Consider the following 22,777-nt stretch of genomic DNA (forward strand, 5'->3'; position numbering starts at 1 on the left):
CGTACGCAGCTCAGCGAGTTCTGCACTGGGACTCATGGTGGTTGAACACTCACTAGTGTTCCTGAGAAGTCCCTGAAGTATAAGCGTAACAAAAATGGAAAAGAGAAGTAAAGCTGGAAAAACAGACACAACAAAAGCAGCACAGTGACTACGGAAAGTAGCACTGGTGTTGGGAGACATTTCTTGGAGAGTACCCAGACTAGAAAAAAAACCTTAACTTGGAAATCAGCCCAGTCTTACCATCTAATTTTTAGAGGACAACGACTAGTGATTTTTGCTGGGTGTGGTGATGCACACCTGTAATCCCAGCACTGGGGAGACTAAGGCAGGAGGATTGCTGCAGATTCGAGGCCAGCCTGGGCTACTTATGATAGTGAGCTTAAGGCCTAAACTACATGGTGAGGACCTGTCTCAAAAAACAAAACAAAACAAAACCCTCATGATATTTAATCCATATCTGGCATTATATTAAGAACTACCTGAGGGGGTAGACACCCTGGAAAAGTGATATTTACCCAATACTCCAGAATATTTGTACAAATCAAAAATTCCATGAGTAGAAATTAAGGTGGGAAAAAGACTGATTATCTCTGCCAATGAAAAGCGAATGAAAACTCCTGGGTTCTCCATGTGAAGCTGGGTCCTGCACGAGTGGTGGAGAACCCTGCACGTTATTGTTCTTTTAAGACAAACAATGTTACCGTGTGAGTTGTTTTTTCTAAGCTACAACCTCAGTATCCAGGTTTAACTGCAGCAGAGGGCACTGCAACAAAGTAAGTGAGTTTTGGGCTGCAGTTTGGGCCTTGTTTCTAAAATGTTCAATGAACATATTGGCGGAACTCAGCTGAGAGGCTAATTTTGCTTCCTCCCCACAGCGATGCTTTGTCTGCTGCAATCTGAGGAGTGCAAGGGAGCCCGAGAGCCCGCCTGGTCTGCTCCGACCATAGCACCATCTCCAAGATCAGCATTCACAACTATCTGCCTGACAGCCTGTGCTAAATATTCCCTCACCCCTGTGAGGTGTTACTGTTCTGTTTGCAGGGCAACAACTTGAAATCTTAAAAAGGCTCTACATCTTGCCCCAGGTCACACAGTAAACTGCAGAGCAGGGCATAAATGCACACCTGTTCCACTTGCCAGTCTACTGCACCTCTACTGCCTTGATTTCTATGCATGTGGCTTCCATCACTGGTGGTATAGACCGGGAAAGACAAGGCTCCACACCGAAGTATGTAAAAGACCTCCAATTCAGGAACCAGCCAGGAAGTGTATTCCATAGCTCAGCATTCCCCAGTACTCATCCAAATTCGAGAAGCACAGTTCACGAAGACTAAGGACTTTCCAGGAACTCAACCATCTCTGAGCTACAGGTACCGCAGCCATAACACTGCTCTGCCTAAATGTGTTTGGCAGGTAGATGGGGACTACAGTGAGGTGGCCGAGTGGGGTGCTGTAAGCAGGTATTAAGTCCTGTTATGAGGGAAAAAGAAAAAACACTTGTCACCCGGCACTATTTAAGGTACCATTATGGTTATTGTCCCACACTTTTAAGAAAGCACTGCTATGTAATACGTGATCAGCAATTTATGAGACCGTGAAAAGGGACAGATGCACCACTTACCCAAGAGTATATTCACAGAGCAATCTGCAATAATCACTGTGAGAACTGGTGATTAACAGGAGAATCTTCCCGGCGTTCTTAAGCTGCTGAAGCCACTTTCTTACGGATTCAGGACAACTGTATAAATATTTTCCTGGATCTCTTTTTATTTCTGGAAAATATAGTCCACAGTTTTCTGAAAAATAAAAGCAAGCAGGATGTCTTTTTAAACATTTATTTGACTCCAGGTTTTCTCAAATAAATTAGTCTCTTTGAAAGCTATGGGATGAGGGCCAGGTTCAAACAATAGCAACAAGGCAAAGCTAATTGCTTTTTAAAAAGTACTTTATAAAAATTAAAAATAACAGTGATTAATATATTGGCTGGCTATGTGATGAAAGCTATAAGCATTAAAACAGGTAATAAACACAGTATCATCGGCATTTCAAATCTAACTATATTTGAGATACCAATTGACTAATATCTGCTCAAACTCTGAACAAATAATTGCTGAACTGAGATATGAACCAGATATGCAGACAGTGCACCAGGAATACACCTTCAGCACCGAGCAGCAAATCTGCTTCCTCAGAGGCACAGACACACGCCACAGAGTCAGACTACAGCCCAGGAGAGGGGCTGAGATGGAAGATGGAAAACCCAGAGACAATCAAGCCAGAGAAGGCTAGAAAGCACTACAGCTGGCAGGGAATGTCAAAGACTTTAATCATTAAACTTAGGCTGCTGGCTCGGCCCCGCTGATCTCTCTAGTCAATTTACAGATTTAGACTGAGCTCAAAGATGGACAGCTGGTGGTACTATTTCCAGAAATATGGCAAAATGAAAGCTGTGTGTATGTAAAAAACTACAGACTGGGTTGAAATGATACTAGATTCATACAGCATTTCAAAACCACTGTTCTCTAACTGCACTAACAGCTGCAATGTTAGACTGCACTAATGAGCACAGAAAGAGAATCCAAGGTCTTACTGTCTTAACGGCTAGGAGAACACAGTTGACAAAATAATAGGTTAAAAGCTTAAACTCAACGGTAGCCTCTGCAGTACTAGATAAGAGCTGTATCTGCAACCCTGTCCAGAGTGATGCCATGGAACTAACAGAAGTGAAGGTATATTTCAGTAACGTCAGGATAGCAGTTTCTAAGTGAAATAAAAATAAACAAAACCCGAAATGATGCAAATACTGTTGTCTACCTGCCCAGTCCAGTCCTCCCTCTCTTCCTGTATGTGGGAGTGCTGATTTGTGTGAGGTTCCTCCCATCTCAGGTGCCCTAGTGCCTGGGGAGGATCCGGGTCTCAGTTCTTCTGCACCCAGGAGAGTAACTCTTATCTCCTGCAGTGCACTGTCAGGAAAGTGCAGGGTACCCAGCCCTGGCTGCTGGGTGCTAAGGGAGACCTTGCCCTCACTGCATGCCACTCATGAGACACGCAGCATGTGGACCACTGATACTGGAGGAGACGTTCCTCTTCCACCACTGGACCTGGCAGGATAACAAGTCCTACCCAGAGATGCAGCAGCTGTCCACAACACTGAGCGCACATCTGACATGCTTGGGAGCTCAGAGTAGAAATATGAAAGGCGCTGGGTTCCTGCTGACATCCCCAGGTCCCTGATTAAGCCACCCAGTTAATTATCCTAGGAAGTTGGTACCTACCACCCAACTCTAGTGACTTCTGCTCATGTAAAGTACTTCATTAATGGCTTTACCATTAAGAACATCCATTATTTGTAGCCTACAGCATCTTGATTCAGGAGGTAACAGCAACAGATAAAAACAAGAGAGAACACGAGAATAACATTCAGACCTCAGGAAACAAACAGCAAAATCAGTCTGGGTTCTCCTTGTATTTGTTCTACAGAGACATCTGTGAGTAACTTCCTAGGATTTCTTAGCATCCTAAAAAACTCTGGAATGGTCTTTACAAAAATTAAAATATTTCTTGTTTATTAGGGGAGTCAAAGTACTAAGGAAAGGCCAGCTTAGGAAAATGGTAATGAGATGGCTAAGAAAAGAACTGTTTGATGACAGTCAAAGTAATTCCCCAGGTGTTGTCTCTCTTAACTCAGCCACATGTGAGATTATTTCACCCAAAACACAGAGTTTCTGTAGCAGAAGACACTATTGGGTAGATAACAAAAAAATTTACAGTGTGTAACGCTGAAGACTTTGTATTCAGAAAATAATCCTTAAGAATGTTCTGTTTTCTACTTACATGTGTTTAGTGCCATCCAGTGATCAAAACACAAAATTGCTATTAAAAGCCAACATTTTCAAATGAAAATAAAGGCATAAATACTACCAAAAAAGGGAAGAGGATTGAGAGATGCATGGAGGGAGGTGGGCAGACAGAAAGGAAAGGGGATAAAAAAGGAACTAAGATGTGTTATGTTTGTGTGCCAACCACCCACAAGGAATGTAAAAATGTACTACAGACGTGCTAATAATGAAAATGATCAGAAAAAGAATATACTTTTAAAATTTAAATTTCTTACCTAGATCAGTTTGATTGATATTTCCTAATAAGCCTAATCTAAGAGGGCAAACACTAATTTAATCAGAGAAAAATACCCTGAAGTAATATTGGGCTGTTCATTTCGTTCAAAAGGCACTGAAATGGACAAACCAAAAATCTCCTTGTACAAAGAGATGTCACTGTACAGTAACTAGGAGTTTCTTTCACCACAAAAGATCACTGGCTGTCACTGGAAAAATCCTTTTGTCCTCTTGTGACTTTAAACCATTATAGAATAAAAGATAATTACCTAAGCATACAATTACTTTTTATTGAAGTACATCAAGGCATTAAAGAAGAGGAATGTTAAAAATACAAACAAACTGTAATTTTTCTACTAACTTGTTTTCTTAAGAGACCATAAACTCTGAAAGACAGGAAATACTCTTGTGCTTGCTGTGAAGCAGGTATTTAATTGATGAATACCTACAATATGCATTAGTAGACATGGGGACATCTGCACATATTTAAAGTAGTACAATGATTTGCAATACACAGGCCAAACTGTGACAACTTTTATATGCTATCAAAGTCTTTCTATCTACAGAGTCTCCAACTTCCTGAGATACAAGAAAGTTATGTGTAACTGTGATACCAAAAGGCCGACACCGACTGGACCAGACAGGGAATTCAGGCCGCAGGGGCAGGCAATGGTTTTATTTGTTCCTAACACACGAGGAGCCTGTGCTTCCATGAGACCTCTGGGGATTTCTGTGTCTCTGCCACTTTTCACAACTTCTTTTCCTGGCCTTTCCACTCCTCTGGAATTTCTTGATGCTGGTGTCTTTTGTGTTCCAATGGGATTAAAAGTTGCATTTTGAAAAGCTAGCTCCCCCAGGTTGAAAATGTGGCTGATCTACTGTCCTGGAAACAGTAGGGAAAGTGTTGCAACATCTCATAAGCACTTAACGTGGATGCGCTGACAGGATTCAAGGACCTCTTGTGGTAACAAAAGTCAGTACAGCTGGAATATTAAAAGTGATTTATTTTTTAAACAGCCACACGACTGTTTCTTTCATTACTGAGTAAGTAAGCATTTTTCTTGCAAACTGTACCAGTACTATTCATGTGATTTATAGCGAGTTTTCAAAGCTGCAGTCCAAGTGGCCTGGAGATGAGTGCTAACCAAGCCTCCAGCTAAGTGCTGCTGCTGATTCTACTGCAAAACTTAGGAGATTTAAATATGTACAAGCTTTACTAGTTAACTCCATACTAGTAAACAGATGAAGGATTTAGCCACATGACGTTTAAATGTACCTAACTGCAGAGATGATCTACTTAATTAAAAAATATATATATTTTTCTAAGAAAGAAACATTTTTTAAAGGACTAATAATAAATGTGTCTTATATACAGATGGCAAAGGAGGATGCTGACATCTAATATTTACAAAGGTTTTCTATTACATTCTCTTTATAGTTTGGGTAGTATTTGTAAATGAAAAATCTAGGATCTTTAGATTGAAGTGAAAATCTGTATGCCACACAGAATGTTTAGAAAAGGACCTTGAAGAAGAACTGGGAAATGAAGTATATAATACATTGAGCAACATTATGAATTTACAATTTAACAGTATCTGACTTCTATCTCTGTTTAATCTGTTCCATGCATGATGGTCCTATCTTGTGGTTTATACCACTAGTGATACAAGTAGATCTAATTTTTACTAATTAATAAAAAAGCATAGTTACTTGAATCTGAATAATTACTGCCCAAAATATTAGTAATATTAATGCCAATTCAAAATTATAATAATCAATAAATTTACATCTTTCAATTAAAATAAGTTTATAATTCATGAATTTCTTTAAAATATTTTATACATAAAAGTGGCTGATTTGTGCAAAACACAATGGGTTTGACTTTTCTGGCAGCCACAGCAGTGCCCACTTCTTTCAGATAATTTTTAATAACATTCTCTATATAGCTTGTATGTATTTCTTGCTGATTCTAAATAAGTTTCTATAAATTGAATGTTTTTTCAAGTAATTTGTGCCCATGGCATTTTTGCATGGGTTACTAGTTTATCGATAATTAATTTGCTAGATTTTAACATGGAATTTTACAAGTACCCTATTGCTGGTGTCTATAATATGCATTTACAACTGCTATACCACAAATCAGCTGTATTACAATATTTTATACATTTTTAATGTTTTCCTTAATATAGGACTCTTAAAACAAAAATGGTTGCTGTTTCATGGCTAGATTATTATCAACTTGAGTGGTAAGTATTTTTATTATTCCTTTGTTGTTCCTGGTCATTCTTATTTTTGTTTGGGAGTTTTGTAAGTAATATACAATTTTTGAGTACATATTTATATATTATAAACTACTTATTTTTCAATTTTAACAGAATTTTGGTTTTGTAAAAATTCTTTCCATTATAGTGTCAAATATAGAAAACAGATGAGACCCACTTTAGAAACTGGTCAGACCCCTTTGTAGCACCAGTGATTCAAGCCACCAGATGGGACAGCCATGCATGTGAGGTCCCTTAGCTCCAGATGTCAGCTGCCTCAGGTGCAGGTGACACCGACCTCAAGTGAGGAGCACTCAGCAAAGCCCTAAATCGTAAGTGACAAAAACTTATGCTGCCACGTTTTGTTGTGGTTTCTTATACAGCAATATACAACCAGAACAAGATGCTGGAATGAAGTCACAATTCCACAAATCATCTCCATGCAATTTAAGAGTAAACAAATCCTCCTAGAAAACTCTGTACTACTTCCTTCCCTTCTAAATTACTCAAAGATTCCTAATGCATATTAGTCTACAGAATATAAGTTCAGCTTACCTTAACGCAAAAGCTTTGAACAGTTTAAAGAAGATCAATGTTAACAAGCATTTAAGGTAAATTGTACATAGTACTTATGATTTCTTACCTACTTTAACTATGAAATACCTAAAGAAAAAATTACCAATTCCTGAAATACATATTGATTATGACACTAGGAATTGAATTTCCTGAGCTGTCCCCCCATCCCTTTCATCACAACCCAAAAGCTTCTTGTTTCTTCAAAACACAGACTGACCTTTAAAAATATAGGCATTTTAAAGATAAACGACTATCACGAGAGTACATTATTTCCCTAATTACTTTAGTCCAAATAGTATCAGTGTCCAGAAATGTTTTACTAATAAAGTCAACAATGTTCAGAACCACAACTTGATGAAATCATTTCAGAACATATACAAAGTGACTTCTCCAATGCCTGACCTCACAGCATCTCATATAAACAGGACAGCGAGGCTGCTGGGTCTGTACCGCTTCCATACCTGGCACCCGGACTAAGCAAGCAGCTATTTTCCCAATGAAGCACCAGTCTGATTTTCATCACATCCTTCCATCTAGTCAGCTGAATTTCCTAGAGGGCTTTGTAAAGCACCGAGCCAGAAAGAGCGCAGAGAGGAAGATGGAGAACGGGGCAGAGGGAAAAAACTACTCAAGTTTCACATCAGTGAAATTTTTATTCAGATAACTTTTGATAGAGGTATTAACTTTGAAAGAGATAATTTGAAGTTATGGATGTGGTAAAATTAAAACCAATATTAGAATAATGAAAAAATTCCTTTTTATAAAGGATATACAGGCTCTATGTATGTGCTCTGAAATACTGCCTGAGGAAAAGTACTGCCTTGAACTGGGGTGCACAGTTCTAAGTTACTGAATGAAATCCTGACACAGTGACACTATCTTCATTAGTGTGTTTGTGCAAGCTGTGGAAGGTGGAGCAGAGACTGCTGGGTGTAGGGACCTAGGGACTTGCTTCTCCTAGAGCAAGACTGGCCAATAGAGAGAGCACTGCAGTACGCTCCTTCCCCGTCACCGTCAAGAAAAATTCTGCAGAAACAAATTAGGAAGAAAAAAAGACTCTGTGTGATAGGCTGTATAGAATTTTACACAAATAAATGCTGCCTGGGCTCTGTATTGCTTTGCATACCCTAATCCAGTGAATTTATATTCTTTCAGGATGGCTAGCGCCTGCTAAGTTTAATTTATAAATTACGTATTACTAAATATACAACTTAAAAACAGCTCTGATATCTAGTAATTACTTCTCATGTTGAAATTATAGTGAAGATAACTGTTTCTGGTTTTTGAAACAGGGTCTCACTGTAGCACTGGCTGCTCTGGGCCTTCCCATAATGTGGAGGTCTTGGGATGCTGAGCTTCTAAACCGACACTGTGACCCCCCGCCCCCAGTACCGAGGGTTTCAAGGTAAGAAAAAGTTGTGAGGATTCTTGCAGTCTACACTACACACTGTATTGTGTCACTTCTGCTCACCGTACCTGTTATGCAGGGCCGGCTCATTCTCAAGGAGGGGCAAACAGAACAGCTGGCATTCCAGGACGCAGGGAATGCTAGGGTGCTGCTCTGCAGACCAGCTGCCCGGAGAGCGACGTTTCGGAGTAGTCCTGCCAGCAGCTTTCAGCTGTGTGTGACGAACTCTAAGCATACTACATATAGTGTAATATCAAACTTTATAAAGGGAAAGTTTATAATGATTATCTTTACTCGTAATACATAAATGATATTGAATGCTATGTTTAGCCAAACGATTCTAAGATCTTTATAACTATTACTAGGCTTAATCCTCTTGAACCCTGAGGATGGATCTCGTATCATTCCTTTTTTGCAAGTGAGCAAACTGAGAAGGAGGTTAAAGAAATCACACAGGTCACTTAGCCGGGAGGTAGCAGAGGCAGGGACATGGACAGCCACGCTACTTCCCCAGGGCCAAGGCACCTGGGAACTCAACAGGCACCTCAAGGTTACTGTAAGTCCTTGCTTTCTTTTTTTGAACTACTATATACTATTAGAAGTTCAGGTGCTTTGGGCTTGACTGGAAAGATCAAGCAAGTGAAAGTTTAAAATTTTGATAAATTTTGACAAATCAAATTACACTTCTGCAGAGGAAAACGAAGTATCTATCAGTATACATTCTAATTATAATCACAGCACCTAGAATCACAGCACCTCCTTCAACCCTATCACATTAAAGGTGATCACGTAGAGACCCAAACTTTTGCTGAAAACCATAGCTGATAACACACCTGGGAATGAGGAATAGCGTGCTCAGGAATCCCATCCCCTGACTCTCATCACTAATGTTCCCAAGTCTATGCGCTTTCAGTTTAACTTACCTGGTGACCACTGCCTATTAATAACTTGTATTCAGAAATGGTTTACTTATCTAGCTCTGTAATTATTAAATAACAATTATACGACTGAATTCTGCTTTTTCCCAAAATTTCTGCAGTAGAGAAGTTCTTTGTAGTCATTGATTTCCCTTCATTTATGCTATCCAGAATTAGGGTCTTACATTGAGATAGGTAAAAAGACCTTAAATAAATGTCATCCACTAAGCAACAAACCTAATTGCCCTTCCTGAGATGCACGGCCTACCTCTGCTGCCTGGTGACTTCCTAAGGTTACCTCCAAAGACCTCCTAAGGTTACCACTGGGTGGAGCCCTTCCTGGCAGCCTGCCCACGTCATGCTGTCTGGACATCAATGAAGACATTCACACACTAAACTGTAACTGGCACTGGCAATAAGCATATTCGTGCATTTTCTTTCTTCTAAGACTATGATGTCCTTTTTAAGACAAACGTTTTTACATTCATGTTTACATTTCTATGTCAGGTAAACAGCAGAGCGCTAATAACTATAGAATGTATATATGTGTGTGTGTGTGTATGCATGTGCACTCATATGTGTGAGCAGGGTTAGGTAACACTAGAAGATCACGCAGGCCAGAAGTTGAAAAACCACAGCTCACAGGGGAAGAAAGGCTTTTACATCTTAAAACGGTCAGAGTATAAATGCTGCATGTACATAATAATTTTGATTTTTGTCTACTAGTGTGCAAAGCCTGTAATATTTACTGCCTGTTACTTAGAGAAGAAGTTTGCTGATTCTTGGTATTGTATTTCACAATTAAAGGACAATAATGAGAATATAAATAGAGAGTAGAAACCCTACAGACACTCCTTGTTTACCAACTGAGTTGTGACCCCGCACTCCTACAACTGGGCTGTTACGTTAATTGGTTTCTAAATGAGGAACTCTATATAGTAAAATATTGTATACTGCATACAGTATAGTAAAATATTCAGAACAAAGAAACGGTTAAAAGAAATTCCAACTTAATGACTGCTTTCATTTGCATAACTCTTCATGCAGCAGTGTAATTGTGTAACAGAACCTAACACTACAGTACTGCAGAGTAGTGCATTGGACAGAAAGCAAACATTGCAGCACTGTATAAACAAGGTGTACTGTACAAAAAAAGACATCGAGGTTCTATAAGCAAGATGTACAGCATAATAGGAAAGTCTGGACAGCAGCACCCTATCCTAAGGCCTGAACAGTTCTTAAATAGGTGGGTCGTTAAACTAGGAATATCTGTACTACAAAATGTCAAAAGGAAATAAATGAGAGACTTCACTGAAAGCCTATGCAGTCTTGCAACAAAATCATCTGTGATGAAATTGCTCTTTGACAGTGTATTTACACAAACGTTCCTCACAGGGGTTCCTGGCCGCGACCAACTGCCCTGCGATGAGGTCTCTGGCCCTAAAATGCAGGGAAAGAGTCTCTTCACTCTGCCATCTTTTTAGAAATTTGTGGAGTTTTAAGGCAAATATGAATCTGCCTTTGCTATCTCCTTTGAGACCTGGTATACTAGTAATCTCTGAATAGAATGTTTCAGGTTCACTAGGCTGTTTATTGACAAAGCAATAGCAGGGTCTCAGTGAGCATAGTAAGCTCAAGGCTAAAAAGCTTCCAGCTGGTAATGTTTCCCTTGTTAATGGCAGAGGAAGTAGTTCCCCCCAAATGCACAGGAGATACATGATACGATTAGAAGGACCAGAGAGTCTGTAACTTGATATGTATAAAAGCTCTATGGCCTAAGGACAGTCTTAAAAATTACCTGAATAAGAAATAAAAATGTTTTTCTTGGCACAACAAGTTAAAGATGCTTGCAGATAAAACCTGAGACAAGTTTTAGGGCTAGCTTCAAAGAGATACGCGGCACGTTTTATCTCAAATAGTTTTTAAATTTATTTGCCAGGCATATGAGTACCTTGAAGGCTTTTGTTTTAACCAAAAATTGGCCAAATTACTGATTATCTTGACATAAAACTTCCCACTTCCTCCAGAAAAACTAAAACAAAACAGGGTACCCTGGGGCAAAGCATGCTGAGAGATGTGTGTTAATGCTACTGTTTCAAAAAAAATGTGCACACTTGTAAATCCCAGCACTCTGGGAGGCAGAGGCAGGATGATCACAGGTTTGAGCCCATCTTGGGCAATTTAGTAAGACCCTGTCTCAGAATAAAAGAGGGCTGGAGGTACAGATCGGTGCAAAGGTCTTGGGTTTGACCCCAATTCTACACAAGTGTGTGTATATGTGTGTGCGTGTGTGCACTTGCACTTGCACACACGCACACACATACACTTGATTTCTCTAGTTTTGAGGCAAAAGAGAACAGAAAAAAACAGGAACAAAGGAATCATAACACAAACTGGACATCAGACTTTCTTACTATAAATGTTTAAAAGAAACCTGACTCCCAGTGAGTTCATTCTCTAACAAACAAGTGACCAGGAAGAATTCTCTCTCTGTGTCTCTTCCACCCCGGGTTTTCTTCTGTGCCATGCAGATTACCAGAGGCTAAGTGTGTATTTTGTGATTCACAATAACAACATGCTAACTCTGACTCCCAAATGAACACATACAAGTAAGATGGAGCCCAGCCTGGTGCACACTCCACAGCGACCACATAGGAATGCTGGGCAGCCCTTGGGCACCAGCCCTTTACTTTGTCCTGCTCCACGTTGGCAGAGCCCTGAGGTGAGAGTGGCCTCAGGTAGAGAAGAGTGGGGCAGCGCAGGAAGGTGCACAGGGAATAACAGGAACTACTGTCCTCTGCCGGCTTCCAGTCTTTTTCTTCTCTGGCCTGATCCTCTCTATCTCTCCCATGCTGCCTCCTTCCAGTCTAAGCACACAAGGCCATGAATCTTGTGTATTTTTCTGAACTAACACACATACTGTCATATTAATACAATACTCACACGCATTTTTAAAAGCACTAGAAAGGCTTTCAAACTAAACGTTAAATGACACTTTGTCAATTTAACATGAAAATATAAAAAGTCACAAGTTTAGTTCTTACATGCACTTTTATCTGTATCCACCTACTGACCCATGTTATTAAAGGTTTTGTTACTAGGGAGACTCTTCTGCTTTTTCCTCTGGATACATTAAGCATACAGGTAAAAACAAGCTGTGTACTCCACACCCGCAGACTCGTGATGTTGAGAAGTAGGTAGAAAAAGCATTTTCTCCACTGTTCCTTCAGACGCGCACTTTGGATACCAAGATGATGTGGGTTTCCTATCAGAAAGAAGGTCTTGCTCTGGAGGGGACCTCAGCAGGTCCCCGAGGTACAGCTGGAGGTATGCAGGGGCAGGGGATGGACCACGCACCGATGGCCAGGGAAGCAAACAGCTACTGCTCTAGCAAGTGAGGGCTTATGGGACGGAAATTCTGACTGGGCCCTGGTCAGTGCCAGGAGTGCAGCAAGTTGAGAAGCGGGCAGTGGGCTGCCAGGTCGGGCGTGCAGAGGGCAAAGAGGTTGGATGACAGTGGATTCTGGGGCCGAGAGTCGAGGATGGAGAGAATGGAGCGGTGCAGATCATCCTTACGGCCTGGACCAGAGACACATCTCCTGCTGCAAGCCTCTGCTCAGCTGTTTGCTGCTTGGAGCCACTGCCCCCAAACTGATCCCTTTTTTGCTTTTCTAAATTTCATGTTGCTTTAAAAGGTCAGCTTAACTCTTACTTTTCATTTCTTTCCATAGAAATGCCCAATAGTCACATTTTATTTGACATGTGCAAGTTCTTATTCATTTTTCTACACAGTTAACTAATTACATAATGAAAGTATTTTTTCCTGTGCCACCATAATAACTAGATTCCAGATACACAGGAGATATTCAGTACAGGTAATGCAATTAAAATTTGCTCTCTCCAGGAGGATAAACATGCTCATGAAATCTTAATGATACTAGTAAATGGCTTAACAGAAGGACAATTTTCCTCTGTTTTAAAAGGTAAATTTCATTTCTGCTCAATTTAATGAGATCTACTTATACATTTTAATTCATTGGAATCTCTGGTGCAAGAAACCCAAAATGTAAATAATGACTGAAATGTGTAACAAACACTGTGAAACAGGAAGCAAATATTCAAATGGGAAGAGGAACTAGGGAGGAGGGAGGGGGGGAAGGAAGGAAGGGAACAGAAAAAACGATGAAAAAAGGAAAAAATGAAACAAAGCTTTTAGAGGGGAAGAGGGTTTGAAGGTAAGATGGAGGAATGGGAAAAAAGAATCAAGTTATATCACATATAGGTACAAATTCCCTATAAGGAATGCAATCATTATGTATACCTAAAGTATACCAACAAACTTTTAATAAAGTTTTTGGTTTTTTAATAAAGTTTTGGTTTTAATAAAAACAAAATCAAAAGAAATATGCATATGTGAACTATAAAACACTAGGAATTCCACATGAGTTACACACTAAATTAGCACCACACAAGCCAGGGCTGCTGGCACAGGCCTGCAATCCCAGCACTCTGGGAGGCTGAGGTAGGAGGATCAAAAGTTTAAGCCCATCCCGGGCAACTTACCAACTGTGTGAGACCCTGTTTTAAAATCAAAAATAAAAAAGGCCCAACGGTGGAACTCAGTATAAAGGCTCTGGGCTCAACTGCCCTAATCACATAAGAAAATAAAAAATTGGCACCTTATAATATAAAGAATATTATAAAATTCATGCTAATAATTTAAAATTTTAATTTTTCTTACTTACAATGATTACTCTTCTTATGATTACCAAAATAATTTTAAAGACAAAATCTTTTACAAGAAAGGGTAAATTTCAGTCCTACTCAATCTAAATGAGGCTTACTATATATATTTTAATTCTCTGGAATATAAAAGCTAACAGTCTTTTAGTGCAAATCTGAATACTGATATATATTTAGTGCATACTTTCAATTTTTAAGAAAACACAACATATTTTCAGCAAGTATAGTCGACTTTATTAAGGCAGACACCTTACCAGTTCAGAGGACCTGAAAAAATGCTATTGTAGTAATCAAAACATTTACTGAAAATTTTATTCTTTTTTTAACCTAGAATTAAGAAAGCACATAAATGATTAGATTATTTATTTGACAGGTAAGGATTTGTTAACAGAAATGCACATCTATTTTGAATTAATCAATAACTAATCTCTGGAATTAATCAGTAAGAAGGAAACGTTCAAAATGCAATTTAAAATAAGCAAATATTTCACTATTATTTGGCATTATTAGCCCTAAATGAGCTAGCTACATGTGCTCAATAAACAAAAATGTGAAAGAAATGGGAGTTACAGTAGACCTCATATATGATCAGCACCAGTTCATCTGCACACAGTGACAGTGTTTTCCCTTCCAGATAAGAACTCCATTTAAAACTTAAAAATGAGTTTACTTTAAATGGCCCATGCCATTGAATTAAATCACTGCAGAGCAGAAAAGAAGGAACAGGAGAAAGGATTTCATGATTTTCAAAGGCTGTCGTCAGAGGGACTGTTCTGTTTCCACAGTAAAATCTTCAAAGGCCGACCAGCTCGGCACTCCTGTGGACACAGCTGTAAGCATATTACAGGAGGTGGCCCTGGCATGGTTCCTGGCAGCATGGATCCAAGTCTGACAGCACTGATTCAAGTCTGCTGTGCAACCTACTGGATAAGTGGACGTGGGCCTGCAGAGACTACTGGTTCATCTCTAAGGCAATGCTAACAGAGGGCCCTCCCCATCAGGTAACTGTGCGTAATAACGGGTGTGAAACATGTAGCTGGTGCTTAGGACACAGTGAGTGCTGTGCTGGGGATGTTTTTACTTTACCATGACCGCGTGCCTTAAGCACAGGAGTAGGCTACGTAGAACTGAGTTCCTCGGACCCGCAAAATGCTCTCTCAAGGTGTTGTAGGACTGTCCCATGCAAGCCTCACCTTCTCAGCTCCCAAAGTGGTTGTCACTGGAACAAGAATAGGGTCATGTCTGCGGTATATGGCACTATCTAGATACTAGGAAAATTTGAGGGGCACTGCAAAGAGCAGATCAGAAGTCTCATGGCTTCAAAGCTGGAAGGGCCAGCAGCATTATATCCCAAGAAGTACACAGAATGCTTGTTGAGGACCTGCACAGCCTTAACAATCGGCTGTCTCTGCACTTTGACAGACAGGGAAGTACCAGGAGAAGAGAAACTATGAATGTCCTGCCTAACCACAGGCCTCAAAGCAACAGGCCAAGTGACCATGGACTGCTGAAACAATAAACTTCCTTGAAGTGGGGTTGGCTCAGGTATTTGTCTCAGTGATAGAACGCAAACAGGCACCTGGCACTGAAGAGTCATTTTCATGGCTGTTCTTGATGCTGAGGTATGAAAGCTTCCGGGTTTGGCTTGTGGGAGGAGTTTTGAAATAACCTAATGCAGACAGAATCTGTAATGCTGTAAGCAGAGCTTGGAGGGAATTCTGGTGAGGGCTCAGAAGTCAGACTGCTGACAGGAGTGAGGACAGTAAAGCCTGTGCCACCGAGGTTTCAGGTTTCAGTCTCTAAGGATAGACTAGAGGCCATTCATCTTACGTTCTGTCCTCATCTTGAGACTTTGTGAGAAAACTGAGTTTAAAGGTGATGAAGGAAACATCTAGGTAGCATGGTGTTCAGACAGTAGTCTGGGTATTACTGTACTGAGACACAGGATTTAAAGGTTTGCCTGCTGGGTTTTGGTCTTGCTTTGACCCAATCATTCCTTTCATTGCTCCTGTTCCTCCGCTTGGGAAATGGGATGCATACCTGGGCCAGTGCATGCAAAGTACTTTCTTTCTGATTTTTACAAGTGCTCACATCTGAGCCTGCACTGAGTCTCTGAAGACTGCGGACTTACGCTTTTGAGTGATGCTGGAACGGTTAAGTTTATGGGGATTCTTGGAGATGACTAGACACGCTGGCCTCAGCAATACTCCTACTGGACAGGGTGGAATGCTATAGTTTGGACCTGAAATAGTCCCCCAGCCTGTGGTGCTGTAGGGAAGTGATGAACTCCTTACGCGGTGGAACCTGGGAAGGATGTCAGGTCACTGGAAGTGCCCCCTTGCAGCAGTGACTGGAAGCCTGTTCCTCCTTTCCCATTTTTTTTTTTTTCCTCCTGGCCACCATGACACAAACAAGCTTTTTTCATTATGTACTGCTTCACCACAGGCACCAAAAGCAACAGGGCGATGTGATCATGAATGGAAACTTCTGAAACTACAATCCAAAATAAATGTTTCTTGTTTTTAAGCTGTTTATCTCAGTTATTTTGTCAGAGCAACAGAGAGCTGACAAACATACTATCCTAAGGGGTATTACTGTCATTTTGGTATATTTTTCCAGATGAATTTTGGTGAGCTTATGCACACACACACACATCTGTAGCTGAAGCTCACACTTTGGTGTGCCTCTTTCCAGTGCTTTCAAGGACTCACACAAGTTTGCAGCGCACAGTGCACAGTTTGCTGCATTAAAAATCGCATCATGTATTTGTACAATCAAAAATTATCATTTAGCACCTACTACATATGATGCCTCATGCTAGTTTTGAAGGCAGGGGAATGAACATGAACACAATTCTTTCCCTCACAGACTCTGAAGTTTAGAAATATTTAATTTTTAAATATCAGCATAGTAATCCATGGTATGAACACACGTTCTTTAATGATTTTTCAATTATTACAGATTTGGGGAATAACTGTCACTATTCTGACCCCAGGAACACAGATGAATACTTCTTGAAGGCCTCAGTAAAACTTCTGGGTCACTGCACATCCACATTTCCAACAGTAATGGTTGTGTTTCCTTCCAAAGCAACTGCAAAATTTTAGCATCAGGTTTTAATTTTTGCAACTCCACTAAGTAAAAATGGAAAAACTTTATTGTGTATTTCCCTGATTACTAAAGCAGTATAGCATCTTTTTGAGTCTTTATTCTTTTTACATTTCCACAAAATACAAGATTAAGAATGAAGCCAGTATCAGAAAGGAACAAAGTTTGTTGAATTCAGTTAGGTACACAGACTGCGGGCAATTTATGTCAGATTAAACATTCACCAAACACACTCTGAGAGCACTTGGCAAAGTGCCCTATTACAATTCCTCCAGCATTATTCACCCCACCAAAGCCTTCAGGCTCACAGCAAGGCATCACTTTTTCCCTTACCTAACGGTGTCACTGCAGGACCACAGAGCAACTAATAGTGGCAACGGTGAGCTGGGTCAAGGCCACTGTCCTCTAGGGTTTTTTCAATGTGTCTATAGAAAGTTATAAATAGGCACACTGGAAAATCACTGTAATGATACCTGCAGTCTAAAACACTATAAGAGCTAATTACTACTGGCTCTCTCCAAAAGTTAAATTATAATTATTCCTATGGGTTCTAAGAAGAAAAACAAATTCTGACAACATAAAATATACAAAACTCTCCTACTTTTCCATAAGCACCTTGGATAACGTCTCTCAGTATCTACTAAAACTGAACACACACACCCAACCCTGCCATGCAACTCCTTTGTTAGGTATGGATCTGGGTGACACATACACAGGTAAGCAAAACACATGTAAGTGATTTGAGGTTCTTGAAACATTTGTAATAATCTCAGATTAAACTAACCCAAATGTCTATCAATTGTAAAACTGGGTAAATACATAGTTATACAGTTATTTAATGGTATGCTAGAGGTGGCGAAAAACAGTACCTTATATTCCATAACAGAGCTAAATTATAGGAACATAATGCTGAGTTGCAACAAGACATTACTGTACAATCCCACTTATATAAAGTTAAAAATCAGACAAAATCAATCTGAGGTGTTAAGATGCCTCTCCAGGAGAGCTGCTGGCTGAAGAGGAGGGTTCTGTGGGATTGGCAGCGTTCTATTCACTGAGATGCACTCACACTGAACAACAAATTTCAACAACAATAATCATAACACCAAAGTGACAGCAGTTTCATGGGCATGGAAATGAATTGAAGAACTGAACTAAAAACACATGCTAAATCATACCTGTAAGATTCACATTAAAAGAAGTGATGTTAAAACATTGTAAATCTGTTCAGTACAGAAAAACAAACACTTGGTAACTCTGTTCAAATTTGCATCAATCAACATTTTAGATTAATCTCAGTATTCTCTGTCTCCATGCCTAAATGCTTTTGTAATTTCCTAATCCATGGAAAAAAGTTATCTTTATTAAACTTAATGAAAAAGCACACCCACTATTAATACAGTGAAAACCACTTGAGAAGAAAGAATTTCTTATGAAACACTCTCCCTTTGTAATTCTGTATTTATCTTGGTACTATTCACTACCATGGTTTTTTCTCACTCCTTAAAGATTTTCCAGTCATGGAAATGTTAAGTAATTAAGAACTGTCACTTTTTCAGATCTTTTTCCACAGAGCTTTGGAATTTTGTTCATTTGAACAAAAGTAGTGTCACTGTTCTAGTATTTCAGTGTTTATCTGCATAGCATTCATGAATTCATAAACCACAGTGCCCCTTTCCCACACTATCATCTCAGAATTTCATTCTTAGCCTAATGGAAATCATGTGACTGGAGTTTTCTCTGGCTCTGCAAATCCCCCTCAGTCCAGATCTACAGTGCCATTGGACCTTGCAAGCATCAAGTAACGGATTTGTGTCTGGGAAACAAGATAGTCCTTTGCTTTTAGAATTAAAGAAATAAACCTGTTGCCAGTATCAATGTTCCAAAAGATAAAATCCAGCTTTGTTTCCATTTTTTCCTTCTGTTCTCTTCATTTTTTTGGTAAATAAGAAGAAGAGGGATTAAAGGGAGGGGAGGGAAATGGGGAAAAAAAGAGTCACAATGTATCACGTACAGGTAGAAATTCCCTATGATGAATGCCAGATTATATGCATCCAAAATGTATCAATAAATAATTAAAAAAGATATAACAAAAAGAAAGACTCAAGGACATATGGGATGACTCTCTCCTTCTAACCTCTCCACGAGGCAGGTGAAATAAACTCAGTGATTTTTTTTCTAAATATTGAATCTAAGATTTTATAGCTTTACATTTAAGTGAGTCAAAATTTATATTGCCCTTTATTTTGCCAGTAAGCTAGCTATACATTTCAAATATGCAGAGCATTAAAAAAAGTTCTCAAAAAATGAAAACAAAACACCGTCCTCAAAAAGAATGCCCAAATGTGCACAAACAATGCCGAGAGCTCACATGGAAGAGACGCCTGCAATGCAGGGGAGGACCCGTGAGCCATTCCTCATGGGTGGCTCCTGGACTTAAGTCAAATTAAATCAAATCTAAGTTAGCTGCTGGCTGGGCCTGGCGGACCATGCCTGTAAACCCAGCACCTGGGAGGCTGAGGCAGAAGACTGCCACTGGTCAAGGACTGAACTACTTGGCAAGACTCTGCCTCAAAAATAAAAGACCACCCCTTCTCCCCAACCTAAGTCAGTTCCTGCTCCACCTCAGCCACATTCTGAAGGCTCAGGAGCCACTGTGGTTTCTGGCCACCACAGATACAGACTGTTTGATCACTGCAGGAAGTTCACTTGCCACTTCTCCTCTAGGTGTAAGCAAACTTCAGTCCACAGCTCCCCAAAATACCAGCTGTGTTTGCATACAGCTGGAAGTGTGCCACTAGGGTCAGAATAGAAAGCAAACAGGATTTGGTCCAAAATTGTGCATTTTAAGAGGAAAAGGCATAATTCTAACCTGAAAGCATGCCCAGTATGCAGTGCGGGGGAAATACTCTAGTGCAGTCAGGTGACCTGGTATCAGCTGAAGCCCTTTTGTCCTGTCAGAGCAGCCGATGGCGCCTCCCTCACTTCAAGTGTGGAGGGGTGGGGGTGGGGCCTCACTGGCCTGGACGACAAAGACACCGGAGAGGGGAAAGCAGCGGTGTTCACGACTTGGATTAAAGGACACTTCTGGAGTCACTCGTAGAGCTGACTGGCACATGCTCATCTCAGTGTCAGGCTCAGAACTGAGAAGCACCACATATAATGACCCAGAAGTCACTGGTCACATGAAGGTAACAACAACGCTGGCCAGTTCTTTTCACCAGATTGCAAGACACTGTTGCTATATGACAAGAAATGTTGCATTTGTGTGTGATTATCCATGTTCAAATACATACCTTCATGTGGGGCTACAGCCCCAAATGGACACATACAACTGCCCAGTGAAATAAAGATGCTGCGCATAACTTTCCACGTTGCCCTGTAGTTTGCTATCAGGCCAAGACTATCAAGAAGATACTAGTTCCAGTTGCCCCCACTGACCTCCCTATCTTCTACCACACTGTGTTCCTAAGGCTTTGCCTGTTCCATGGGCTCTCCTCATCTTCTTCTATTCTGCACATATTCGTTGCACTATTTTCCGGGAGCCTTGCGCACCATCCCATAGCTGAAAGGGTATAGTCACGCTGTCCCTCCTCTGTTTTGTCCCCCTGGGTTCCTTTTCCCGCTTGAGAGGGAAACAAAAACAAAACAAAGAACACATAAGGGAGTATTTATCACTCTTCCACAAAGGATATGCTTCAGTCATATGTAGGAAAATGGACCTAGCTTCAGACCAAATGGTAAGTGAAATAAATCAGACATACAAGCTTAAATAATGTGTGGCTTCTCTTATATGAGAACCCAAGACTTCTAGAACAAAATGAAAGATAGAAAAAAAGGAAGGGGGAGAGAGCACTTTCTCAAATTGGAAGGGCGGGGGGAGAAGGGGAAGGGGACGTATAAAGAGCTAGGATGCACTGTGTACAGGAACAGCTCCCCACAGGAAATGTAGTATTGTGCATAAATGGTTACCAACTAAAAAAGAAAACACTTTCAGACCTAGGTTAGGAGAACTGTACCTGTAAGCAGTACGGACAACTGCATTTCTGATTAGGCAGGGGAAGGCATGGGAAGCCTGTGTGGATTAATTCACAGAGAAAGAATTTAGGCTAGAAAGGCAAAGAACTTCATATGGGGCGTGTGATCTCCGACGGGGAGCCTGAAGCTGCTCTGAGCCAGGAGCAGGAGCTGCGAAACATGGTTAGGGAGATGTTACACAGCACCGTCAAGCTGGCCCGGGGCCAGCTGTTCCTAAGTTGCCCAGGTTGGTCTCCAACATGTGATTTTCATGCTCTCAAGGTGGATTTGTAAAATGAGAAGTTACATGCCAGAGCTTAATGACATTCTTCTGGATAAATTAACCATCACTTATAATAGTGTTTAACTTTATTTGGCTGCTTTAAAAAACAAAAAAGTTTTAGATTTAAAATAAATTACAAAACAATAGAGATTCCACATTTCACACTGTTTCTCTGTCAACTTATATTATGGACCTTAGTCATGGTTAATGAAACCATACCGATGCTTGTATCTATTATCTCTTTTCCATTCTAGAACCCCACACTATCTAGTGATGATGTCGCCGGAGGCTAGTTTAGCTGTGGCACAATCTCAGACCTTTTCTGGATTTTTCCTTTATTTTGTGTTTTGGAGATAAGGTCTCCCTCTGTAATTCACAATGGCCTTGAATTCACTTGTAGTCCAGGCTAGCCTAGAATTTGTAGCAATCCTCTGGGTTCAGCCTCTCTGTTTTAGATACTCTTGACAGTTTCCAGGATTACTAGTTAGGGTTTTGTTTGCCTGTTTTGAGACAGGGCTTCATCATTATGTAGTCCAGGCTGTCCTTAAACATACTGCCAGGTTGGCTGCAAATTCATGAGTGTCCTGACTCCGCTTCCCAAGTTCTAATTCCCAGCTGGGACTATAGGCAAGCACTGGTTAGGTATTTTGTAGAATGTTCTACAGTTGAAATCTGATTGATGCCTTCAGGAGTAACTGGAGTTACAGGTTTTTGAAAGGAAGACCATGAAGGTAAAGTGCCACCCTTACCACATCCTATCAGTGTGACTTACCACTGCTGATGTGACTTCCATCTCAGCAAGGGTTTCCTACTGTAAAGCTACCCCTCCACCTTCTCCACACAGCACTCTTTGCAAAGAAGCTGGGATACACAGATCACCCTTAGGGAACGGGGCATTATGCTCCACCCTTGAGGGTGAAATATCTGTCAAAATTAGTTGGTATCCTTTTGGATGGGATATTAGTATTTTCTTACTCATTTGTTCAATCATTTCAATCAAGGTCTTTTACATGTACTTACTTTGTACTTTGAATATGAACCATTACTACTTAGTTTTGTTCTTAACTTGCTTGGGTTTTTTTTTTTTTTTTGGGCCATTGAAAGTTTTATCATATGATTCCTTGCACCTCTACCAAATGTCCCCAACATTACAGTTGTGATTTTTCTTTCTTTCTTTTTTTTTTTAATTTTTAAAGCATAGTGTTTTCTGGCAGTACGAGATGTTTCAGGTTATCTAGGATATTTCCTGTGTTACCCTGAAGCCAGACATTTCCCCAAGAAGCCTGTTACCGTTATTTAAGGATGGTTTTAGATATCAGGGTCTTGGTGCTAGATGTTTTCTCTGGTGT

At 40.3% G+C, this 22,777-nt stretch overlaps 1 protein-coding gene across 1 annotated transcript in view; it reads right to left on the reverse strand.

The window, feature by feature from the left end:
• The window catches only part of Nt5dc1 (5'-nucleotidase domain containing 1), a 112,686-nt gene that overhangs the window by 16,944 nt on the left and 72,965 nt on the right, over positions 1 to 22,777 (reverse strand). Inside the window, exon 7 of the mRNA XM_023563646.2 lies at positions 1,622 to 1,796. Coding sequence (XP_023419414.2) covers positions 1,622 to 1,796 — 175 coding nt within the window. The remainder of the gene's footprint in view (positions 1 to 1,621; positions 1,797 to 22,777) is intronic.

Source organism: Cavia porcellus, unplaced genomic scaffold (assembly GCF_034190915.1).
Source record: "Cavia porcellus strain 051 isolate PalLab524CR breed Dunkin Hartley unplaced genomic scaffold, mCavPor4.1 scaffold_7, whole genome shotgun sequence".
In the NCBI taxonomy this organism is placed as follows: Eukaryota; Metazoa; Chordata; class Mammalia; order Rodentia; family Caviidae; genus Cavia; species Cavia porcellus.